Consider the following 22,779-nt stretch of genomic DNA (forward strand, 5'->3'; position numbering starts at 1 on the left):
TTCACTCCTTATGTTTGGCCTCGTTAAAATAAAAACACTCTCTTTTGATGCTGGTGCTGTTCCAGCGGTGTCTGCACTCACGTTCCCGGGGTTCATGTGAGGTTGTTACATAACATGAGCCCTGTGCCTAATTAGCACTGGCTTCACTGTTCCCACTTTCAGATGTGTTTAACATGATTAGTAATCCAGGACTGCGGCTGCTGACTGATTTACTTTTATTGTTCGATTGTCCGAAGGTGGGGACAGTGATGCTAAAGCTGATAGGGCACAGGGCACACATGACGTAGCAACTAATGATGAGCGAGCGTGCTCGGATAAGGCATCATTCGATCATGCTCGTGTGCTAAACGAGTGTTTTGGCATGCAGGAAAAATAGCTTCAACAGCCACAACACATGTGTTGCTGCTGTTGAACTGCTGAGAGACATGCAGCCCAAACCTACTTTTCAAAGACGACGAAAACAATCGGCCCACGAGCATGATCAGATAACGTCTTATTCGAGCACGCTCTCATCACTAACAACCTCACATGAACCCCAGATATAAGTTCTTATAAGTGTTTTTATTTTAAAAGTACCAAACATGAGGAATGAGAAGTGTTTGGCCAAGTAGCGGACATCCTTTTTAACCCTTACTGACCGCTGATGGGATAGTACGTCAGCGATCAGTATCCCCCGCTTTGAGTTGGGCTCCGGCGGTGAGACCACCTAAAAGCCGCGACATGTCAGTTGTCTTCAACAGCTGACATGTGCCCGCAATAGGTAGGCGCGAGCGGAATCGCGATCTGCCCACACCTATTAACTAGTTAAGAATATAGAAACTTGGCACACACAGTATGTATGATTTCCAGTGAAAAAATTATTTTTAATATACAGTACATACAGTATAGACGTTTCAGTCACATTGACCTTCATCACAGTACTATGTATTGTACTGCTGTCATTTGCATAATGCTCAAAAGAGGGAGCGCCAAAAGGCAAGTGGTCCCCCCCGGAGTAGGGACAAAAGGCAAAGCTTTGCAGAGTCAGTCCAGTCAGTATGCAGCATGTAGGGCAATGACACGGCATCCACCGCGGGTCAGAGGATGCTATGAGCGCCACCCGGTGCTCGGCACTCACAGTGGCTGTCAGATCGCTGATAGTAATGTCCCCATTGGGACAATATAATAAAGTAAAAAAAACGTGTAAAAATAATTTGTAAAAAATCCCTATTAAATAAAAAAAAGCAATAAATGTACACATATTTAGTATCGCCATGTCCGTAACAACCGGCCCTATAAAACTGTCCCACTAGTTAACCCCTTTAGTGAACCCCTTAAAAAACACAGCAAAAAACAATGCTTTATCATCATACTGCCGATCAAAAAGTGCAAAAACAGGCTATAAAAAAGATGAATATAAATAAACATGGTACCGCTGAAAATGTCATCTTGTTCTGCAAAATACGAGCCGCCATACAGCGTCATCAGCAAAAAAATAAAAAAGTTATAGCTCGCAGAAAAAAGCGATGCAGAAATAATTATTTTTTATATAAAATTGTTTTTATTTTATAAAAGCGCCAAAACATAAAAAAAAGATATAAATGAGGTATCGCTGCAATCGTACTGACTCAAAGAATAAAACCGCTTTATCAATTTTACCACATGAGGAATGGTATAAACGCCCCCCCAAAAGAAATTCATGAAATACTGGTTTTTGTTCATTCTGCGTCCCAAAAATCGTAATAAAAAGATAAAAAAAGTCACATGCCCGAAAATGGTACCAATAAAAACGTCAACTCGTCCCGCATAAAATAAGACCTCTTATGACTCTGTGGGTCAAAATACGGAAAAATTATAGCTCTCAAAATGTAGTGATGCAAAAACTATTTTTACAATGAAAACCTTTTGCTAACTATGGACTTCCCTCTTCCTTCCCTCTTTGGACCAGATATGGACATACTTTGTTAAGAAATAACCATTGCTATTATTAGCTGCATATATGTGGGGGTTTAGAAGGTGGAGGAGGGACGGGACCCCATGATATTTTTCCCATTTATTTGGGTTACCGATGCTACTGTCACTTTATGACGTATTATAATGTAATCTTTCCTGGATATAGGTGTGGGATCCTTAGGGTAATATGTCGGCCTTAGGCTGAGTTCACACGTACCGTTTTCCGCGCGTTTTTGCCGCGAAAACGCGAAAAATAAGCATCCCATGCATTTATATGGGATTCTGCAATGCTGTGCTAATGCTGCGGTTTTTACCGCGGCGGAATCGCTTCGCAGTAAAAAACGCAGCATGCGCATTAATTTCACGGAATCGCGGCAATCCAGCACCCATAGGAATGCATTGTTCTTCTTACTTTCCGCATGTGGCTGTGCACACCATGCGAAAAGTAAGCAGAACATTTGCGGATGGTAGCCACGGTCCGGAGGAGAGGAGACTGTCCTCCAGGCTTTGGGTACCATATCCCTGTAAAAAAAAGAATTTAAAATAAAAAATATTGTTATTCTCACCTTCCGACGTCCCGTGCAGCCTTCCCGCCTCTCTCCAAGCTCCCGGTCCCAGTAAACCTTTGCGATCCCGCGAGAACGGACGTCATCATGGTAATTCTCGCAAAGGATTACTGGGACCGGGAGCATGGAGAGAGGCGGGAAGGCTGCGCGGGACGTCGGAAGGTAAGAATAACAATATTTTTTTTTTAATTATTATTATTTACATTCTATCTTTTACTATTGATGCCGCATAGGCAGCCTCATAGTAAAAAGTTGGTCACACGCGTCAAACACTATGTTTGACGAGTGTGACCAACCTGTCAATCAGTTCTCCAAGCCATGCTGCAGATCGCTTGGAAAACGCTAGCAATTCTGCAAGCTAATTACGCTTGCAAAATGCTAGTTTTTCCGCGGGAAAATAGCGGGAATTTAAAATGCGATTTTCCCGCTGAATGGAATTCCGGAATTCTCGCGGTAACTTCCGCGAGAGTTCCTGTACGTGTGAACCCAGCCTTACCATGGTTTTGTCATGTTCATTGTGCAGCACGTCTTTTATTTTAATATTGGTGCATTCTGACCTGTGTTAAATGACTTTGTCTCTGTTTGTAATACTTCGTGATGACTTTTTAATGATTTTTGCATTAATAAAAGCAAGTTTGATATTGACTTTTTGCTATATTTATGGATGTTTTGCTCCATTTTTCCATGTCTTCTAGCTGTTAGGGAGCTCCATAGGGAATTTTTCCCATCAATATTCTGGCAATACACCAGGATCTATTGCCATATGGAATATGTGAGATCAAGTTATTTTTTATGTAGCTGTTGTATCGTCCTGCCCACATATAATTTCTTACACAATTTCTGATCCCGTATTGGGGAAGCTTCTTCCCAACAATCTCCTGATAACCTTCCGAAGGGCTCCGACATCAAAAAACATGTTGGCTCCAAGCCGGCTAAAGAAGAAAGAGGACTTCAATTACTCTGCAAAAAAGCTCAGACAAGGCTCCTATAGATGTGGCTCCCTGCGATGCCTATGCTGCTCTAGCATCATACATGATGCCAAAACTTTTTCAGCAGACAGTGGAAATTCAGATGAGTTTCAAATCAAATACCATTTGACCTGCCAATCCAGTTTCGTCATCTATGTCATCATATGCGAATGTAAGAAATGATATGTGGGCAGGACAACGCAACAGCTACATAAAAGAATAAACTCACATAGGCATAATATAAAAGAAGGATTTCTACAGCATGGCCTTTCCAGGCATTATGCGGTATATCATAACAAAAGGATTTCCTTCAGGGTGATGCCTATTGACCATGTTCCCCCTGATAACCCCAACCGAGTCCAGACTCTTAATAGGAAAGAGATCTTCTGGATTCACAAGCTGAACACTATAAATCCCCATGGACTCATTGAAACAACTGATTTGTTCAACTGATCTATTTATGGAGTGTGCTCTGTTCCCCTGTACAACCCACCTCAATTTTCCTCTGTATTTTGTGATAGAGATTTGACAAACATCTGCTCCTTGTTATGAAGGGGTTCATCCCTTCAATGTTTTGGGTTTTTTTTCCTTCTTAATCCACTATCATCTATTTTCCACTACCACCAAATAAAGAGATTCAATCAAATCCTTCCGTGGCTCAATGGTTTAAAGCACAATTAGCAGGGTCTTGCTAAAGAATGAATTGGCTAACACCATAGGTTCAAGCACTCCCCCAGCTTGCAAACATTTATTTATTGAGCTATTTTTTTATTGTGTTTTATTGTGTTTCTCTGCATGTAGATTTTTAAATGCATGAACAATGGTTTTAAGTGATATAATCCATTATATTTTATGATTGTTTGTTGTGTTTACGATGTATATATGTGCTTAAGTCTGATTCCCCGCCCATTGGGTGTGGCCTTTTTTAAAGGAGGCGTCTCCATCTGCCCCCTTTGCTATAAATAGCAGACCCTGTTTGTATATATGTATAGACTGTCCTGAGGAAGTGGTGTGATCACCACGAAACGCGCAGAAATGAAGTTTATTTTCTATTACATCTACTTGGACTCCTCTGGTCCATCATCCTGACCGGCGAGCAGCGCAGTCTGATGCCCCATTCTCTTCACCTAGCAAAGGATCATCACATCGGGGCTTGCAACAGCCGCCAATGCTAAGTGCAGTGGTTATGTCTCACACAACCATAATAGGTGAGTGAATTTTATTATCCCTCACGAATATTCCTTTTATATCAGATAAGACCCTATGTGCATTCTATATTCCTTCTAGGTATACAGGGTTTGGCTATGGATCCTGCCAAACTGCAGCCAGTAATGGACTGGCAGGAACCCCACTCCCTCAAAGCGGAGCAGCGCTTTCTGGGGTTCGTGAACTACTATCAGTTCATTCCCCACTTCTCCACCTTGGTAGCCCTCACCAAGAAGGGAGCAAATCCCAAGGAGTGGTCAGAACAGGTCTCCAAGGCCCTCTTCTCCATCAAATCCCACTTTGCTAGTGCTCCCATCCTACACCATCCTGATGTGGATAAGTCCTTCATCCTGGAGGTGGATGCCTCTTCCGTCGTTGTCGGGGCGGTCCTCTTCCAGAAGGACGTTCAGGGTCAGAAGCAGCCTTGCTTCTTTGTCTCCAAGACCTTTTCACCGGCGGAGAGGAACTATTCCATCGGGGACAGGGAGTTGCTAGCAATGAAGGTGGCCTTCTCGGAGTGGAGACATGTCCTGGAGGGGGCTCGGTTTCCCTTCCAGGTATTCACCGACCACAAAAACTTGGTTTACCTACAGACTGCCCAGCGGTTAAATTTGCGCCAGGCCAGATGGTCCCTATTCTTCTCCCGGTTTCATTTCACCCTTCTTTTTCTTTCCGGATAGAAGAACATTCCAGCCGATGCCCTTTCTCGCTCTGTGATGTCATCAGAGGAGGAGGAGGAGGAGTCTCTACTGCTTGTACCATCTGAGAGTCTGAGGACCGTGGCTCCGGTCGCCCTCGAGTCGGTACCTCCGGGCAAGACTTTTGTCCCTGCCCGTCAGCAACCGAAGGTTCTCTCTTGGGCTCACGCGTCCAGGGTGGGTGGACACTTTGGGACAAAGCGGACATCTGAGCTCCTGGCGAGGACATACTGGTGGCCGCATATGGCCCATGACGTCAGAGACTATATTCAGGCATGCCTCTCCTGCGCCAAGAATAGGTCTCCACGGCAGCGACCTGCTGGGTTACTTTACCCCCTGCTGGTGGTGGACAGGCCCTGGGAGATGGTCAGTATGGACTTTGTGGTGGGCCTTCCTAAGTCCAGTGGCAGCACGGTTATTTGGGTCATCACCGACCATTTCTCTAAAATGGTGCACCTGGTGCCTCTCTCTTGGCTACCTTCTGCATGAGGCCTGGCAGCACTGTTCATCAAGCACGTCTTCCGCCTGCATGGCATGCCAGACAAAATTGTCAGTGACCGGGGTCCCCAGTTCGCGTCCTGGTTTTGGAGAGAGCTCTGTCGCCTGCTCAGCAATGAGCTGAATCTCTTCTCGACCTATCATCCAGAGACAAACGTGTTGGTAGAGAGGGCCAACCAGACCCTGGTCACATACCTACGACATTTTGTCTCGGCCAGGCAGGATGATTGGGCATCCTTGTTGCCATGGGCGGAGTTCGCTTTGAACAACGCTCTGGCCGACTCCACCGGTCAGACCCCATTTCTCCTTAACTGCAGCCAGCATCCACGGGTCCATGTGCCCATGCCCGTGTCATCCACCGACTCTAGGGTGGCAGACTGGGCAGTGGAGGCACATGATATTTGGGACCGCACTCAGGATGCCATCCGTGCCTCCAAGGAGAGAATGAGGGTCTCCATGGACGCACACCGGAGCCCTGCTCCGACCTTCACCCCTAACGACTTAGTGTGGCTCTCCACACGTAACATCAGGCTGCGGGTCGAGTCCACTAAGTTCGTGCCTCGCTACATAGGTCCCTTCAAGGTCCTCGAACAGGTTAACCCTGTGGTCTACCAGCTGGACCTTCCTCCATGCCTGGGTATCACCGACACATTCCACATTTCCCTCCTTAACCCTGCTATTCTGTTCGTTACCACTATACACTTGTTATGTTCCGGTCATTTTTGACCGGACCTAATAAAGTCTTGATTTTTAGCTAATTTAAGTGTTTTAATTGAATAATTAATTATTGCAGTATTATATTGTATGTGAACCTGGTTGTTTATAAACAAATGAAAAATGGAAAGAAAAACTTACTTTTTATTTTTTTTGTGTCAAAACATTTAACAAGGCTTAATTGGAATATTTATGCAAATTGCATATTTAACGATGATCCTTCAGAAATCTGATGTCTGTATATGTCCTCTCTGCTCTCTTCAGCTGGACTGAAAATGAAACTGGATAGACTACTATGGCAATTGTCTACTGATAAGACAAAATAAAACACCCCCCACCCTTTAGGATAAGAGCTCAGAGTAAAGCAAACACACTTTTCAGACAGAATTTATTAGTACTCTTTCAGGTCAGCATTTCACAAAAATTAGATCAGGGAACACAAGTAAAAAAAGAGAATATGTTCATTTACAATATGAAATGTTGAGAACTGAATTGAACTATTTTACATGAACAGCAGGGTAAAAATATTTGGCACATAACTATACTGGAAGGTAATCCATCAGCAGTATTGTAATGAGAAAATGCATGTGTAAATCTTCATGGACCAAAAGGACCTAACTAAATTGATAAATAGTAGTAGATGTAATATATAGTCCAAAATGAGATTATAGCGCCTTTATTTTACTCATAAAATGGCTGGAGATCACTATAAAAGGCTATCGGTCATTTTTGACCGAACAGTACAAGTGTATAAAAAATTGTGGAGCAAAAAGTAAACAAAAAAAAGTACCCATAGTAAGAACCCCTCAAATGAGGAAAAGTCAATCAACCCCAAGTTTCAGAACAGCATCTTGAATATTTTAAAAAATATTAAAGTTCAAAATTGGTCATCTGCCAGGACATCGGGCTTGTCCTCGGATGAGTATGAGGTAGAGGCCATTGTGGGGTGCCAAAAAGTATTATCTGGTGGACTGGAAGGGTCACGGCCCAGAGGACCAAACCTGGGGAAAACATCCTCTGCTCATTGCAGCCTTTGAGCGTGGTGAGGCGGCCCTAGGGGGGGTGATGATGTTAGGCATCAAGTTTCCCCCACTGCACAGGGGGAATCTCAAGCCATATCCTCTGTGCCCTCCCATTCCTCTGCGGCCGCAGAGATTCCTGCTCAGCAGAGACGTCGGTCCCGGCGTCTTGCCCAGGATGATGCTTGGCGTCTGGTTGCTCCTTCAGGCTCTGCTATAACTCCATGCTTGAGTCAGCAACAAGTAGACACTTCTGGGACTAAGTCCTGTCTTTTGCTTTCTGAGCATGCCCGTGAGGCGACCTCTCATTGGGGGTCGGAGGTCACATGCGCAGGTTTCGTTCCTGCTCGGATTGGTCCACTACTGGGAAGGTCCCGGAAGGACGCTGCTATAAAAAAGTCGTATGGCCGCTCGGCCATGCGCTAGTATAGACTCATATGCTTATGGTGTGTATGATGATGGATGCATGCATCTGGTGAGTGACTCATTTGAAACCCCTACCCTTGGTTGTGTTTGATGTTAGGGTCTCGAGGTTATAGTCAGCGCCTGTCAGTGGCTAGGCTATATGCCACAGTGCTTCCAGGTCAGCACCTCACTTAGCACCATATTGTGCCATCCAGTACAAGGCACATAAGTACCGAATCTACTGCAGCACCTGTCAGAGCAGCGCTGTGTGCACTTCTGTAGTCTTATAGTGCGCTTTCCAGTCCTAAGTCTAGGCTGGTTAGTGGCATCCGCCAGTGCGACACTGTATGCACTTTAGTGCGGTATTACCTACCTAATCCTCCCTGGCAACGCAGCTGCTGTGCCGAGTGCTGGTGAGTCTGGAGGGACTCTGACCCTGTGTCTTGGGGCAGAGTCTTGTGACTTTACACCAGCGTTCACTTCGCCAAGCTCTGTGAGCTTAACAGGCTTCGGTATTTATATTTAACCGTAGTGCGGCTCTGTGAGGCAACAGAGTCTGCCTCATACACACCGGGTGATGTTAACCTGCGTGGGTTCACTTAATCTACCGCCATATAGTGTCTGCCATTACCGAGCAGCAGTTACCATCTCTGCACGGTGGACCCCGGGCTGCGAACGCACCTAAATACCTTCTATATTATTTGGTGCGTTCCGCCAGCCCCTAACACCGACCACCTGAGATCAGAACTTTTAAGACCATCTCCGAGAAATGTTTGGTCACGGGTGTCTCACCAAATTTTACTCTCTCATTCTTTTCTTGCAGGGGCCACAATGGATTTCATCCTAGATCCATAGAGCTGAATAGAGGAGCGATGTTCCTTTAGTCTGATGTTAATTGATGGTGACGTTTGTCCAACGTCCACTTTACCACAAGGCACTTTAACAAGTAAATCCCACCAGAACTGTAGCAAGTAAAGACCCCAATATCCACAGGTGTCCCTTCTAATTGGGGGAAACTATCACCTCTGATAATCCTCGGACAGTTCTGACAAACCCAGAATAGTGCCCCTTTATGGAAGGGACAGAAAGTCTGTTTAGTCACTTTAGCTTCATAGTATCAGCTCTAATCCAATGGTGAGAGAGCGATTTACCCCGAAGAGTCACAAATTGTGGGGTTGTTAGAAAATGTTATATTTAGGGGTTTTGTGTTTTCTCCTTATAAGAATCACAATGGTTTTGTTCCTTTTCCGCTGATACATACAAACGACCCAACTATGAAAGACGGGAACCAAGGAGACATCCCCCCTGCACACAGTATAAAGTTCCCCCAGTACCACTATTCTCCATAGACATTATAATTATACAAGATACCACACACAAAATGTTACCACCCAAACCACTAGATAAATTCTCACTTATCACCATTCTTGATGTAGTACAGTACCCCTTTCTTGGCTCCCACATACAGTATAATGTTCCCATAGATACCGCCATCTCAAATTTTATTTTGTAACATTTGAACACCTGTTTTTTTATTTTTTCAGTGATGGGACTCTGGCTAAATATGTTTCTAGAGCCGTAGTAGAAGATGAAGATGTCGTCCTCACCATGAAGTAGTTATTTCTCCTGTCCCGTGTAATGAATATCTCCTGCAGTATTGCTAATGCCAATTCCAGTGTCGGTAAATGAGACGAGAATTAGCGTTATGGAAGATGAGTCTATGAGGAACGTATTCAGCTGCCGACTCCGAGGGAGAAACTGCTTGTTGTCTGTGGCCTAAATATATAGGTTTTATTAGTAGATGTCAGGGAAATAAACAGAATGAGAGGATTATCTCGGTCATTGTATCACTGGAGCCCCTGGAGAGCGGTTGCATCAGCTGATGTGACCGCTCTCCACGGGAGATCATCGTGGGACAATCGTATTAGTTGGATTACGTCGGTCACAGGGAGTGTATTGTTGGCTTCAGGGATTAGCAGAATATATGAGTATGAAATATATATGTGTGTATGTTTTTGTTTGTTTTTTTCAACACATTAGCTGGATGATGGGATTACTACTGTCCCATCATTGGCTAATGTGTCAATCACTGTCAGTGTAGCAGGTATAGCCCAATGGGACTTGTAGTCCCATCGGACGATGCCTGCTTACACATACACAAACACACGCACACCCCTGCACAAACCCCTGCAAACCCCCGCGCATACCCCCAACACAGCCCCGCACAGACCCCCGCAGAGACCCCCGCACAGACCCCAGCACAGTCCCGCCACACACGCACACACATAGCATGCACAGAATACATGCACACAGTGTCGGCACATGCGAAGTTAAAAAGACAGAATCCGTCACGGAATTCAGTCATTTGTCAGACAGCGACGGATCCATCGCCCATAGGCTTCCATTATAGTAAAAATCGCTGTCCGATTTTTCGACGTAGAAAAAAAATGTTCCCAAGTCCCTTGTCTCTGGCTGACGGACAAAGAATTTCCGACGGATCCTTCTAACGACGAATGAAACGTGTGGCCATCCATCGCAATCCGTTGCTAATACAAGTCTATGAGAAAAAACAGATACAGCGGCATCAGCTGTCGGATCCGTTTTTTTCAAAATTCGACGGATTGTGACTGATGGCAAAAAACTGATATGTTAAAGGGGCCTAACATAGCCAGTGATTGGGAGCATGGAGGAGATGTCTTAGTCAGAAATTCCACTTATGTTTCAGTCCATACAAGACTAGAGAATACAACATCTACACGTTCAATCTCCTCATACGTTTCCCCTTATTATCTCAAGTAATTGTATTATTACACAGGATCTTTATGATCTTACATCGGCTCATCTTCTCATTCAGGTCTCTACAATATCGGATCCTCCCTTCAAGGATAGATACAGTATGGACAGAGACAAGATGGCGGAGAGGATATTACACCTCACCCTAGAGATCCTCTTCCGGCTTACTGGGGAGGTGAGAGATTCTGATGACGTCACATTACATCATTCTTATCTATGGGAATAACAGATGGACAGAACTGGAGAGGTGAGGACTCTGGAAATGTCTGTAGTGAGATTTATTAATGTGTCTCTCCATAACCAGGATTACACAGTAGTGAAGAAGACCTCTAGTGGGCGCTGTCAGGACCCTGTGTCTGAGGGATGGGGAAGACCCCTGAGTCCAATCATGGGGCCTCCACCTCACCCCATGATAAATGAAGACATCAGTGACCAGAAGATCCTAGAACTCACCTACAAGATGATTGAGCTGCTGACTGGAGAGGTGACACTGCTGGGAATGCTGGGACGTTATACAGTAACGCTATGAAGGGATTGGGGGGATGATGGTATCATTGTATGTGTCAGGTTCCTATAAGGTATCAGGATGTCGCTGTCTATTTCTCCATGGAGGAGTGGAAGTATTTAGAAGGACACAAAGATCTGTACAAGGACATCATGATGGAGGTTCCCCAGCCCCTCACATCACCAGGTAATAGACAGGACTAAATACACACGGCCTATAATTATCTGTATGTAAAGAATTAATTCAGTCCGTTTGTGTTTCCTCCAGATCTATCCAGTAAGAGGACAACACCAGAGAGATGTCCCCGTCCACTTCTTCCACAGGACTGTAAGCAAGAAGATCCCGGTGTTCCTCAGGATCATCAGGTAGATGGCGAGAAGGTGTCATGAGATCTCCCCTATGATGTGTAGACGGCTGTGAAGGTCTTGTGCTCAGTCTTGTTTTATCCACCAGTATTATATGTTTTATACTTGTGTAATGAGAACGGTGGAGATGGCAGGATTAGAGCTGATCATAGATGTGACTTCTCCATCTGTCTGTGACTTTTACATTATTTATTTCAGGGTGAAGATCTGACCCATATTAATACTACAGAGACATATGTGAGGGGTGATGAGTGGTGTAAAGAGGAGATTCCTACATATGACTTCCCAGGTGAGTAGTAACCACTAAATGCAGAGAACTCACAGATTCTTCTCAGTCACCAGATGTGGCTGCTTTATCTGTGGTGTAGTCCGGCCATATCACAGTAATGAGATCACCATTTTGCCTTTAGACCACAGGATTCTCCTCCACCCTCTATCCCTTTTAATGTGGAACTTATAAACTTGAGGATGCACCTACCCACTGGTATGAGGAGACGCTGACCATTGCCTGCCCAGATCTGTAAACTACAAAGCCAAATAACAGCGTTTGTAGAATGTGCTGATAAGTTAGAAAATTAATTGAAGAAAAATATTATGATGGGCCTGTAAGAGAAAGTGTATAGTAATGATGCTGTTGGCTTCCTAGAACCCTGATGTCTTATTGGATGAATCTACCTTCTCTCCCTTCTGTGCTGCTGAATGTCTCATATGGTTCCTACAAGACCAGGTCCAGTCTTTCTGACAAAACTTCACTTTTATGATCGACAACATTAAATGTGCAGTGAGGCCAAGTGTGAATTTCTGTACAATAACAACAGAGTTTCCCTTTCTGATGACTTTTCAATTTCTTTTAAAACAAACTAAATTCAAACAGGATCATTCTAAACTAACAAAAACATTACACCTGTGCCATGATATATCTCTAAGCAGTGCATGGCTGATGGCTGTAATATACATTTATTCACACCTGCAGGAGATGTGTTGGCATGGCTCGAGCCCTGGTTTCATGGAGTCACTCCTCGTCATAAATTCTATTATGTTTTCAATCTTGAGGAATTCAGATTACTGCACAATCTCTCCTGAAATGTGGAGCACTAATACTTTCTCTACCCTTCTGGTCAGGACTCATAGTAGCTCCAATGGTCCACCATAAATGAGTGAAAGTCCAGTTTAGTGTTGGCATTCTCCCTTCATACATACATTGTTAGGGATATATCATATTTTTTTTATTTTATGTCTACTAGTTTACAGTTTTTCAGTTTGTATGATTTGTTGTGAGATCAGCTTGCTTCACTTTAAAAAAAAGGTCAACACCTCAGCTCTGCACTATTATAGAAAGTTCTCTTTAACCCCTTCACCCCCAAGGGTGGTTTGCAGGTTCATGACCGGGCCAATTTTTACAATTCTGACCACTGTACCTTTATGAGGTCATAACTCTGGAACGCTTCCATGGATTCTGGTGATTCTGACATTTTTTTCTCATGGCATATTGTACTTCATGTTAGTGGTAAAATTTCATTCAAATAACTTGCGTTTATTTGTGAGAAAAATGGAAATTTGGCGAAAATTTTGAAAATGTTGCAATTTTCCAACTTTGAATTTTTATGCCCTTAAATCACAGAGATATGGCACCCAAAAAACTTGATAACTAACATTTCCCACATGTTTACTTTACATCAGCACAATTTTGGAACCAACATTTTTTTTTGTTAGGAAGTTATAAGGGTTAAAAGTTGACCAGCGATTTCTCATTTTTACAACACCATTTTATTTTTACGGAGCACTTCACATTTGAAGCCACTTTGAGGGGTCTATATGATAGAAAATACCCAAAAGTGACACCATTCTAAAAACTGTACCCCTTAAGGTGCTCAAAACCACATTCAAGAAGTTTATTAACCCTTTAGGTGCGTCACAGAAATTTTTTTGAATATTTAAAAAAAATGAACATCTAACTTTTTTTCACAAAAAAAGTACTTCAGGTTCAATTTTTTTTATTTTACCAAGGGTAACAGGAGAAATTGGACTGCAAAAGTTATTGTGCAATTTGTCCTGAGTACGCTGATACCTGATATGTGGGGGGGAACGACTGTTTCGGCACATGGCAGAGCTCAGAAAGGAAGGAGCGCCATTTGACTTTTTCAATGCAAAATTGTCTGGAATTCAGATCGGACGCCATGTCACGTTTTTGAGAGTCCCTGATGTACCTAAACAGTGGAAACCCCCTACAAGTGACCCCATTTTGGAAACTAGACCCCCCAAGGAACTTATCTAGATATGTGGTGAGAACTTTGAACCCACAAGGGCTTTACAGAAGTTTATAACGTACAGCAGTACAATTAAAAAATCATATTTTTTCCACAAAAATGATCTTTTCACCCCAATTTTTATTTTCCCAAGGGTAACAGGACCCTAAAAGTTATTGTGCAATTTGTCCTGAGTACGCTGATACCCCACATGTGGGGGTAAACCACTATTTGGGCGCATGGCAGAGCTCGGAAGGGAAGCAGCGCCATTTGACGTTTTTGGCTGGAATTGAGATCGGACACCATGTCGCGATTGGAAAACCCCTGATGTACCAAAACAGTGGAAACCCCCCACAAATGAAACCATTTTGGAAACTAGACCCCCTAAGGAACTTATCTAGATGTGTGGTGAGAACTTTGAACCCCCCAGTGCTTCACAGAAGTTTATAACGCCCGGGCGTGAAAATAAAAAATTCGTATTTTTTCCACAAACATGATCTTTTAGTCACCATTTTTTTATTTTCCCAAGGGTACCAGGAGAAATTTGACCCCAAAAGTTGTTGTCCAATTTGTCCTGAGTATGCTGATACCCCATATGTGGGAGAAAACTACTGTATAGGCACACGTCGGGGCTCGGAAGGGAAGTAGTGACGTTTTGGAATGCAGACTTTGATGGAATGGTCTGCCGGTGTCATGTTGCCTTTGGAGAGTCCCTAATGTACCTAAACAGTGGAAACCCCCCACAAATGACCCCATTTTGAAAACTAGACCCCCTAAGGAACTTATCTAGATGTGAGGTGAGCACTTTGAACCCCCAAGGGCTTCACAGAAGTTTATAATGCCCGGGCATGAACATAAAAAAATCGTATTTTTTCCACAAACATGATCAATTAGTCCCCAATTTTTTTATTTTCCCAAGGGTAACAGGAGAAATTGAACCCCAAAAGTTGTTGTCCAATTTGTCCTGAGTACGCTGACGCCCCGTATATGGGAGAAAACTACTGTATGGACACACGTTGGGGCTCGGAAGAGAAGTAGTGACGTTTTGGAATGCAGACTTTGATGGAATGGTCTGCGGGTGTCATGTTGCCTTTGCAGAGCCCCTAATGTACCTAAACAGTGGAAACCCCCCACAAATGACCCCATTTTGAAAACTAGACCCCCTAAGGAGCTTATCTAGATGTGAGGTGAGCACTTTGAACCCCCAAGGGCTTCACAGAAGTTTATAATGCCCGGGCATGAAAATAAAAAAATCGTATTTTTTCCACAAACATGATCAATTAGTCCCCAATTTTTTTATTTTCCCAAGGGTAACAGGAGAAATTGAACCCCAAAAGTTGTTGTCCAATTTGTCCTGAGTATGCTGACGCCCCATATGTGGGAGAAAACTACTGTATGGACACACGTCGGGGCTCGGAAGGGAAGTAGTGACGTTTTGGAATGCAGACTTTGATGGAATGGTCTGCGGGTGTCATGTGCATTTGGAGAGCCCATGATGTACCTAAACTATTGAAACTCCCCACAAGTGACCCCATTTTGGACACTAGACCCCCCACGGAACTTATCTAGATGTGTGGTGAGCACTTTGAACCCCCAAGTGCTTCACAGAATTTTATAACGCTCGGACGTGAAAATAAAAAAATCATTGTTTTCCACAAAAATGATATTTTTGCCCCCAATTTTTTATTTTCCTAAGGGTAACAGGAGAAATTGGACCCCAAAAATTGTTTTGCAATTTGTCCTGAGTAGGCTGATACCCTACATGTGGGGGTAAAACACTGTTTGGGCGCATGTCAGAGCTTGGAAGGGAAGGAGCACCATTTGACTTTTTCAACTCAGAATTGGCTGGAACTGAAATCAGACGCCATGTTGCATTTGGAGAGCCCCTGATGTGCCCAAACAGTGGAAACCCCCAATTCTAACTCCAACCCGAACCCCAACACACCCCTAACCCTAATCTCAGCCCTAACCCTAGCCCTAGCCCTAACCCTAGCCCTAACCCTAATGGAAAAATGGAAATAAATACATTTTTTTAATTTTATTATTTTTCCCTAACTAAGGGGGTGATAACGGGGGGTTTGATTTACTATTTATGGCGGTTTTTATGTTTGGCAGCTGTCGCACGCTAAAAGACGCTTTTTATTGTAAAAATAGTTTTTGCATCACCACATTTTGAGAGCTATAATTTTTCCGTATTTTGATCTACCAAGTCATGTGAGGTCTTATTTTTTGCGGGACGAGTTGACGTTTTTATTAGTACCATTTTCGGGCACGTGACATTTTTTGATTGCTTTTTATTCCGAATTTTGGGACGCAGAATGAACAAAAACCAGCGTTTCATGAATTTCTTTTGGGGGGGTGCGTTTACACCATTCCGCGTGCGGTAAAATTGATAAAGCGGTTTTATTCTTTGGGTCAGTACGGTTACAGCGATACCTCATTTAGGTCGTTTTTTTATGTTTTGTCGGTTTTATGCAATGAAAACTATTTTATATAAAAAATAATTATTTTTGCATCGCTTTATTCTGCGAGCTATAACTTTTTTATTTTTTTGCTGATGATGCTGTGTGGTGGCTCGTTTTTTGCGTGACAAGATGCCGTTTTCAGCGGTACCATGGATATTTATATGCGTCTTTTTGATCGTGCATTATTACTCTTTTTGTTTGGCGGTATGATAATAAATCATTATTTTTTGCTTCGTTTTTTATTTTTATTTTTTAAGGGGTTTGCTAAAGGGGTTAACTAATGGGACAGTTTTATAGGGCGGGTCGTTACGGACGCGGCGATACCTAATATGTGTACTTTTATTGTTTTTTTTTATTTTCAAAAAATGGATTTATTTGGGGGAATATTTTTTTTTCTTTTGTAATTTATTTGGCGATTTTTTTTAAATTATTATAACACTTTATTTTTTATTTTTTTTTTACTTTATTAAATTGTCCCAGGTGGGACATCACTGTTCTGTGACAGATCGCTGATCTGTCACATCACAGATCACTGTGACAGATCAGCAATCTGTCACAGGCAGTGCACAAGGCTTCCTCATGCCTGCGCTTTGCAGGCACTGAGGAAGCCAGCTTCCTGCAGGCCCCCGAAGGCCCCCGTCGCCATCTTGGATTCGGGGGCCTGCAGGAAAGGAGCCCCCGGCAGCAGCGCTGCACATTGCGCTGCCGTGGGGGGCTCAGGGAAGCACGGAGGGAGCCCCCTCCCTGCCGATGCTTCCCTTTAAACCCCGGTACACCGCGATCATGTTTGATCGCGGTGTGCAAGGGGTTAACGTGTCGGGGGCGGTCCGTGACCGCCCCTGACACATTGTGCTGGGTGTCAGCTGTGATAATCAGCTGACACCCGGCCGCGATCAGCGGCGCTCACCACGTGGGCGCCGCTGATCGCGGTAGACGTACTATCCTGTCAATGGGCATAGGGGCCCGGGTCACATGGACGGGATAGTACGTCGGATGTCAGGAAGGGGTTAAATGTCTAATATTTATTCTTGAAGCACATCTGCCACTTTATTACCCAACACATAGTGTCCAGATTGTGCTCCAGGAGACACACCATAAATTAAGTGGGTTCTTCCCACTATAGTAATGCCAAATACATGGATGCTAAACGTGGTTTGGGCGCACTGGCAGGCTCAGAAGCAAGGGGGAGATTTGACTTTGAGAGAGCGGATATTGCTGAATTGGATTATGGATAACCTTGGAGCCAGTAATAATGTGGAAATTTCTGTTTTTCCACATTTTTTGTGAGATGAGAAGTTTTTATTGGTATTATTTTCACCTACATAACATTGTTTGTTTGGTGGCTTTTTATTCAATATTTAGGTGGCAGAATGAACAAACAGTTGAACACCGCGCTCTACTGGTTCATCCTATGAGATTTTCTATTAGACTGTGAACTGTCATTGTCTTGGTGAATAATTCAATATTTTTACATAACTTGCCATTTTTACACACAATTTAAATAGAAATGTTAAAAACAATCAAATTCAAGGATATTTTATTGGAATATATTTTTTTTTATCTTAGCAGATGACTGTACCAGGAGATCGGAGGGACAGCTGACATCTTCAATGTTTAAATCAGATGATCTTGAGATCCCACTGGATACAATTGAAGTGAATGCCATTACTCCAGATATACCATCATCCCTTCACAGCAAAGACCTATCATTTGATCTTTTGAAAGAAATCCTGTCTTCTGATTTATTACCAACTACTAAGGAAAATCAAAGTCACAAAATAAGCATTAAAAAAGTATCTGCTCCTAAATCAAGGAAGCCATTTTCACTTTCAGAATATGGAAATAGTTTTCCCCTCAAAAAGTCTTTTCTTAATCATCAAAAAATTCCAACAGAAGAGAATAGATTTTCTTGTTCCAAGTGTGGGAAATGTTTTTACCAGAAATCATCTTTTCTTAGTCATCAGAGCAGTCACATAGAGGAGAAGCCATTTTCATGTTCAGAATGTGGGAAATGTTTTGTGAAAAAATCATATCTTCTTCGTCATCAGAGAACTCACACAGGGGAGAAGCCGTTTCCATGTTCAGAATGTGGGAAATCTTTTAAAAGGAAAGAGCATCTTTATAGCCATCATAGAACTCACACAGGGGAGAAGCCTTTCTCATGTTCAGAATGTGGGATATGTTTTGTGCATAAATCAGCTCTTCTTAGACACCAGAGAATTCACACAGGAGAGAAGCCTTTTTCCTGTTCAGAATGTGGGAAATGTTTTATCCAGAAAACAGATTTGGTTGAGCACCAGAGAACACACACTGGGGAGAAGCCGTTCACATGTTCAGAATGTGGGATATGTTTTGTGCATATATCAAATCTTCGTAGACACAAGAGAACTCACACAAAGGAGAAGCATTTTTCTTGTTCAGAATGTGGGAAATATTTTAAGAAGAAATCAGATTTTGTAATACATCAGAGAACCCACACAGGGGAGAAGCCTTTTTCATGTTCAGAATGTGGGAAATGTTTTAACCATAAATCAAATTTTGTTATACATCAGAGAACACACACAGGGGAGAAGCCTTTTTCATGTTCACAATGTGGGAAATGTTTTGTGAAAAAATCATATCTTCTTAGTCACCAGAGAACTCACACAGGGGAGAAGCCTTTTTCATGTTCACAATGTGGGAAATGTTTTGTGAAAAAATCATATCTTCTTAGTCACAAGAGAACTCACACAGGGGAGAAGCCTTTTTCATGTTCTGAATGTGGGGAATGTTTTCTGAAGAAATCATCTCTTCTTAGTCATCAGAGAACTCACACCGGGGAGAAGCCTTTTTCATGTTCTGAATGTGGTAAATGTTTTGCGAAGAAATCATCTCTTCTTAATCACCAAAGAATTCACACAGAGGAGAAGACTTTTTCATGTTCTTAATGTGGGAAATATTTTAGATAGAAATCAACTCTCAATAAACATCAGAGAACTCACACAGGGGAGAAGTCTTTTTCATGTTCAAAATTTTGGAAATGTTTTAACCGAAAATTGTATTTTCTTAAAGGAATTGTCCATTACTAGGGCAAACCCCTTTTCACTCCTTATGTTTGGCCTCGTTAAAATAAAAACACTCTCCTTTGATGCTGGTGCTGTTCCAGCGGTGTCTGCACTCACGTTCCCGGGGTTCATGTGAGGTTGTTACATAAGGCCTGTTTCACACTTCCGTTTTTTCAAATCCGTCAAAATCCGTTGTTTTCCGTAAAAAAACGGATCCGCCATTTTTTGCAGGATCCGTTTTTTTTGTCCCATAGACTTCCATTACGGTTACCGCGGATCCGTCAAAAAAACGGATCCGGTTTTAAAAAAACGGATCCGTTTGCATCAGTTTCCATCAAAAAAACGGAAACGGATCCGTTTGGCGGACACAAAAACGGAAGTGTGAAACAGGCCTAACATGAGCCCTGTGCCTAATTAGCACTGGCTTCACTGTTCCCACTTTCAGATGTGTTTAACATGATTAGTAATCCAGGACTGCGGCTGCTGGCTGATTTACTTTTATTGTTCGATTGCCCGAAGGTGGGGACAGTGATGCTAAAGCTGATAGGGCACAGGGCACACATGACGTAACAACTAATGATGAGCGAGCGTGCTCGGATAAGGCATCATCCGATCATGCTCGTGTGCTAAGCGAATGTTTTGGCATGCAGGAAAAATAGCTTCAACAGCCACAACACATGTGTTGCTGCTGTCGAACTGCTGCGAGACATGCAGCCGTGGTGGCTCAAGCCTATTTTTCAAAGACGACGAAAACAATCCGCCCACGAGCATGATCAGATAACGTCGTATTCGAGCATGTTCTCATCACTAACAACCTCACATGAACCCCAGATATAAGTTCTTATAAGTGTTTTTATTTTAAAAGTACCAAACATGAGGAATGAGAAGTGTTTGGCCAAGTAGCAGACAACCTTTTTAACCCTTACTGACCGCTGATGGGATAGTATGTCAGCGATCAGTATCCCCCGCTTTGAGTTGGGCTCCGGCGGTGAGACCACCTCAAAGCCGCGACATGTCAGTTGTCTTCAACAGCTGACATGTGTCCGCAATAGGCGCGAGCAGAATCGCGATCTGACCACGCCTATTAACTAGTTAAATCCCACTGTCAAGCGCTGACAGTGGGCTTTAACTAGAGCTTCCGGACGCGCGGCCGGAAATACGCACATCGCTGACCCCCGTCACGTGATCGGGGGTCAGTGATGCACTGCCATAACAACCTGAGGTCTCCTGGAGACTTCTATGGTTGTTGATGAGACATTGCTATGAGCGCCACCCGGTGCTCGGCACTCACAGTGGCTGTCAGATCGCTGATAGTAATGTCCCATATTGGGACAATATAATAAAGTAAAAAAAAAAAAAAATTTGTAAAAAATCCCTAAATAAATAAAAAAAACAATAAATGTACACATATTTAGTATCGCCGTGTCCGTAACAACCCGCCCTATAAAACTGTCCCACTAGTTAACCCCTTTAGTGAACCCCTTAAAAAACAAAGCAAAAAACAATGCTTTATCATCATACTGCCGATCAAAAAGTGCAATCAAGATGAATATAAACATGGTACCGCTGAAAATGTCATCTTGTTCCGCAAAATACGAGCCGCGATACAGCGTCATCAGCAAAAAATAAAAAAAGTTATAGCTCGCAGAATAAAGCGATGCAGAAATAATTATTTTTTATATAAAATTGTTTTTATTGTATAAAAGCGCCAAAACAAAAAAAAAAAGATATAAATGAGGTATCGCTGCAATCGTACTGACTCAAAGAATAAAACTGCTTTATCAATTTTACCACACGAGGAACGGTATAAACGCCCCCCCAAAAGAAATTCATGAAATACTGTTTTTTGTTCATTCTGCGTCCCAAAAATCATAATAAAAAGAGATAAAAAAATGTCACATGCCAGAAAATGGTACCAATAAAAACGTCAACTCGTCCCGCATAAAATAAGACCTCACATGACTGTGGGTCAAAATATGGAAAAATTATAGCTCTCAAAATGTGGTGGTGCAAAAACTATTTTTACAATAAAAAGCGTCTTTTAGCATGCAACAGCTGTCAAACATAAAAACCCGCCATAAATAGTAAATCAAACCCACCGTTATCACCCCCTTAGTTAGGGAAAAATAATAAAATTTAAAAAAAATTATTTATTTCCATTTTCCCGTTAGGGCTTGGGCTAGAGCCGAGATTAGGGTTAGGGCTGAGATTAGGGTTAGGGGTGTGTTGGGGTTATGGTTGAAGTTAAAATTGGGGGGTTTCCTCTGTTTGGGCACATCAGGTGCTCTCCAAACGCAATATGGTGTCTGATCTCTATTCCAGCCAATTCTGCATTGAAAAAGACAAATGGTGCTCCTTCCTTTCCAAGTTCTGCCATGCGCCCAAACAGTGGTTTACCCCACATATGGGGTATCAGCGTACTTAGGACAAATTGCACAACAACTTTTGGGGTCCAATTTCTCCTGTTACCTTTAGGAAAATAAAGTATTGGGGGCAAAAATATAATTTGTATAGAATCATAGAATCATAGAATCGTAGAGTTGGAAGGGACCTCCTGGGCCATCTGGTCCAACCCCCTGCTCAAAGCAGGATTCGCTAAATCATCCCAGTTAGATGTCTGTCCAGCCTCTGTTTGAAGACTTCCATTGAAGGAGAACTCACCACTTCTCGTGGCAGCCTGTTCCACTCATTGATCACTCTAACTGTCAAAAAGTTTTTTCTAATATCTAATCTGTGTCTCCTCCCATTCAGCTTCATCCCATTGCTTCTAGTCTTTCCTTGTGCAAATGAGAATAAAGTTGATCCTTCTACAATGTGACAGCCCTTAAGATATTTGTAGACAGCTATTAAGTCTCCTCTCAGTCTTCTCTTTTGCAAACTAAACATTCCCAAATCCTGCAACCTTTCCTCATAAGACAGGGTTTGCAGACCGGTCACCATTCTGGTCGCTCTTTTCTGAACTTGCTCCAGTTTGTTGATGTCTTTTTTAAAATGTGGTGCCCAAAATTGGACACAATATTCCAGATGAGGTCTGACCAAAGAGGAATAGAGGGAAATAATTACTTCACGTGATCTAGACTGTATGCTTCTGTTAATACATCCTAGAATTGCATTTGCCTTTTTTGCTGCTGCATCACACTGTTGACTCATATTCAGTCTGTGATCTATTAGTATACCCAAGTCTTTTTCACATGTGCTGTCACTTAGCCCTATTCCTCCCATTCTATATATGCTTTTTTCATTTTTATTGCCCAGATGTAGTACTTTGCATTTCTCCCTGTTAAAAACCATTCTGTTAGTTGCTGCCCACTTCTCCAGTTTATTTAAATCTTTTTGAATCCCCTCTCTCTCTTCT

The 22,779-nt window shown here is 42.8% G+C and overlaps 2 protein-coding genes across 5 annotated transcripts in view; both read left to right on the forward strand.

Moving 5' to 3' along the window:
- The window catches only part of LOC141047234 (uncharacterized), a 659,661-nt gene that overhangs the window by 581,531 nt on the left and 55,351 nt on the right, over positions 1-22,779 (forward strand). The window lies entirely within an intron of this gene.
- Positions 10,863-19,483, forward strand: LOC141047241 (uncharacterized). Its single transcript, XM_073542230.1, has 6 exons — positions 10,863-10,974; positions 11,104-11,283; positions 11,367-11,490; positions 11,572-11,669; positions 11,868-11,958; positions 17,947-19,483. Exons 1-6 carry the CDS (start codon positions 10,903-10,905, stop codon positions 19,305-19,307), a joined length of 1,926 nt encoding a protein of 641 aa, XP_073398331.1. The 5' UTR covers positions 10,863-10,902; the 3' UTR covers positions 19,308-19,483.

This window comes from Dendrobates tinctorius, unplaced genomic scaffold (genome assembly GCF_039654945.1).
Source record: "Dendrobates tinctorius isolate UK_male_01 unplaced genomic scaffold, ASM3965494v1 ptg000126l, whole genome shotgun sequence".
In the NCBI taxonomy this organism is placed as follows: Eukaryota; Metazoa; Chordata; class Amphibia; order Anura; family Dendrobatidae; genus Dendrobates; species Dendrobates tinctorius.

Coding starts and splice junctions, on each gene's coding strand:
- LOC141047241 (XM_073542230.1), top strand. CDS start 10,903: ATGGACAGAGACAAGATGGCGGAGAGGATATTACACCTCACCCTAGAG. Junction 11,284..11,366: donor TTGAGCTGCTGACTGGAGAG/GTGACACTGCTG, acceptor TGTATGTGTCAG/GTTCCTATAAGGTATCAGGA. Junction 11,491..11,571: donor CCAGCCCCTCACATCACCAG/GTAATAGACAGG, acceptor TGTTTCCTCCAG/ATCTATCCAGTAAGAGGACA.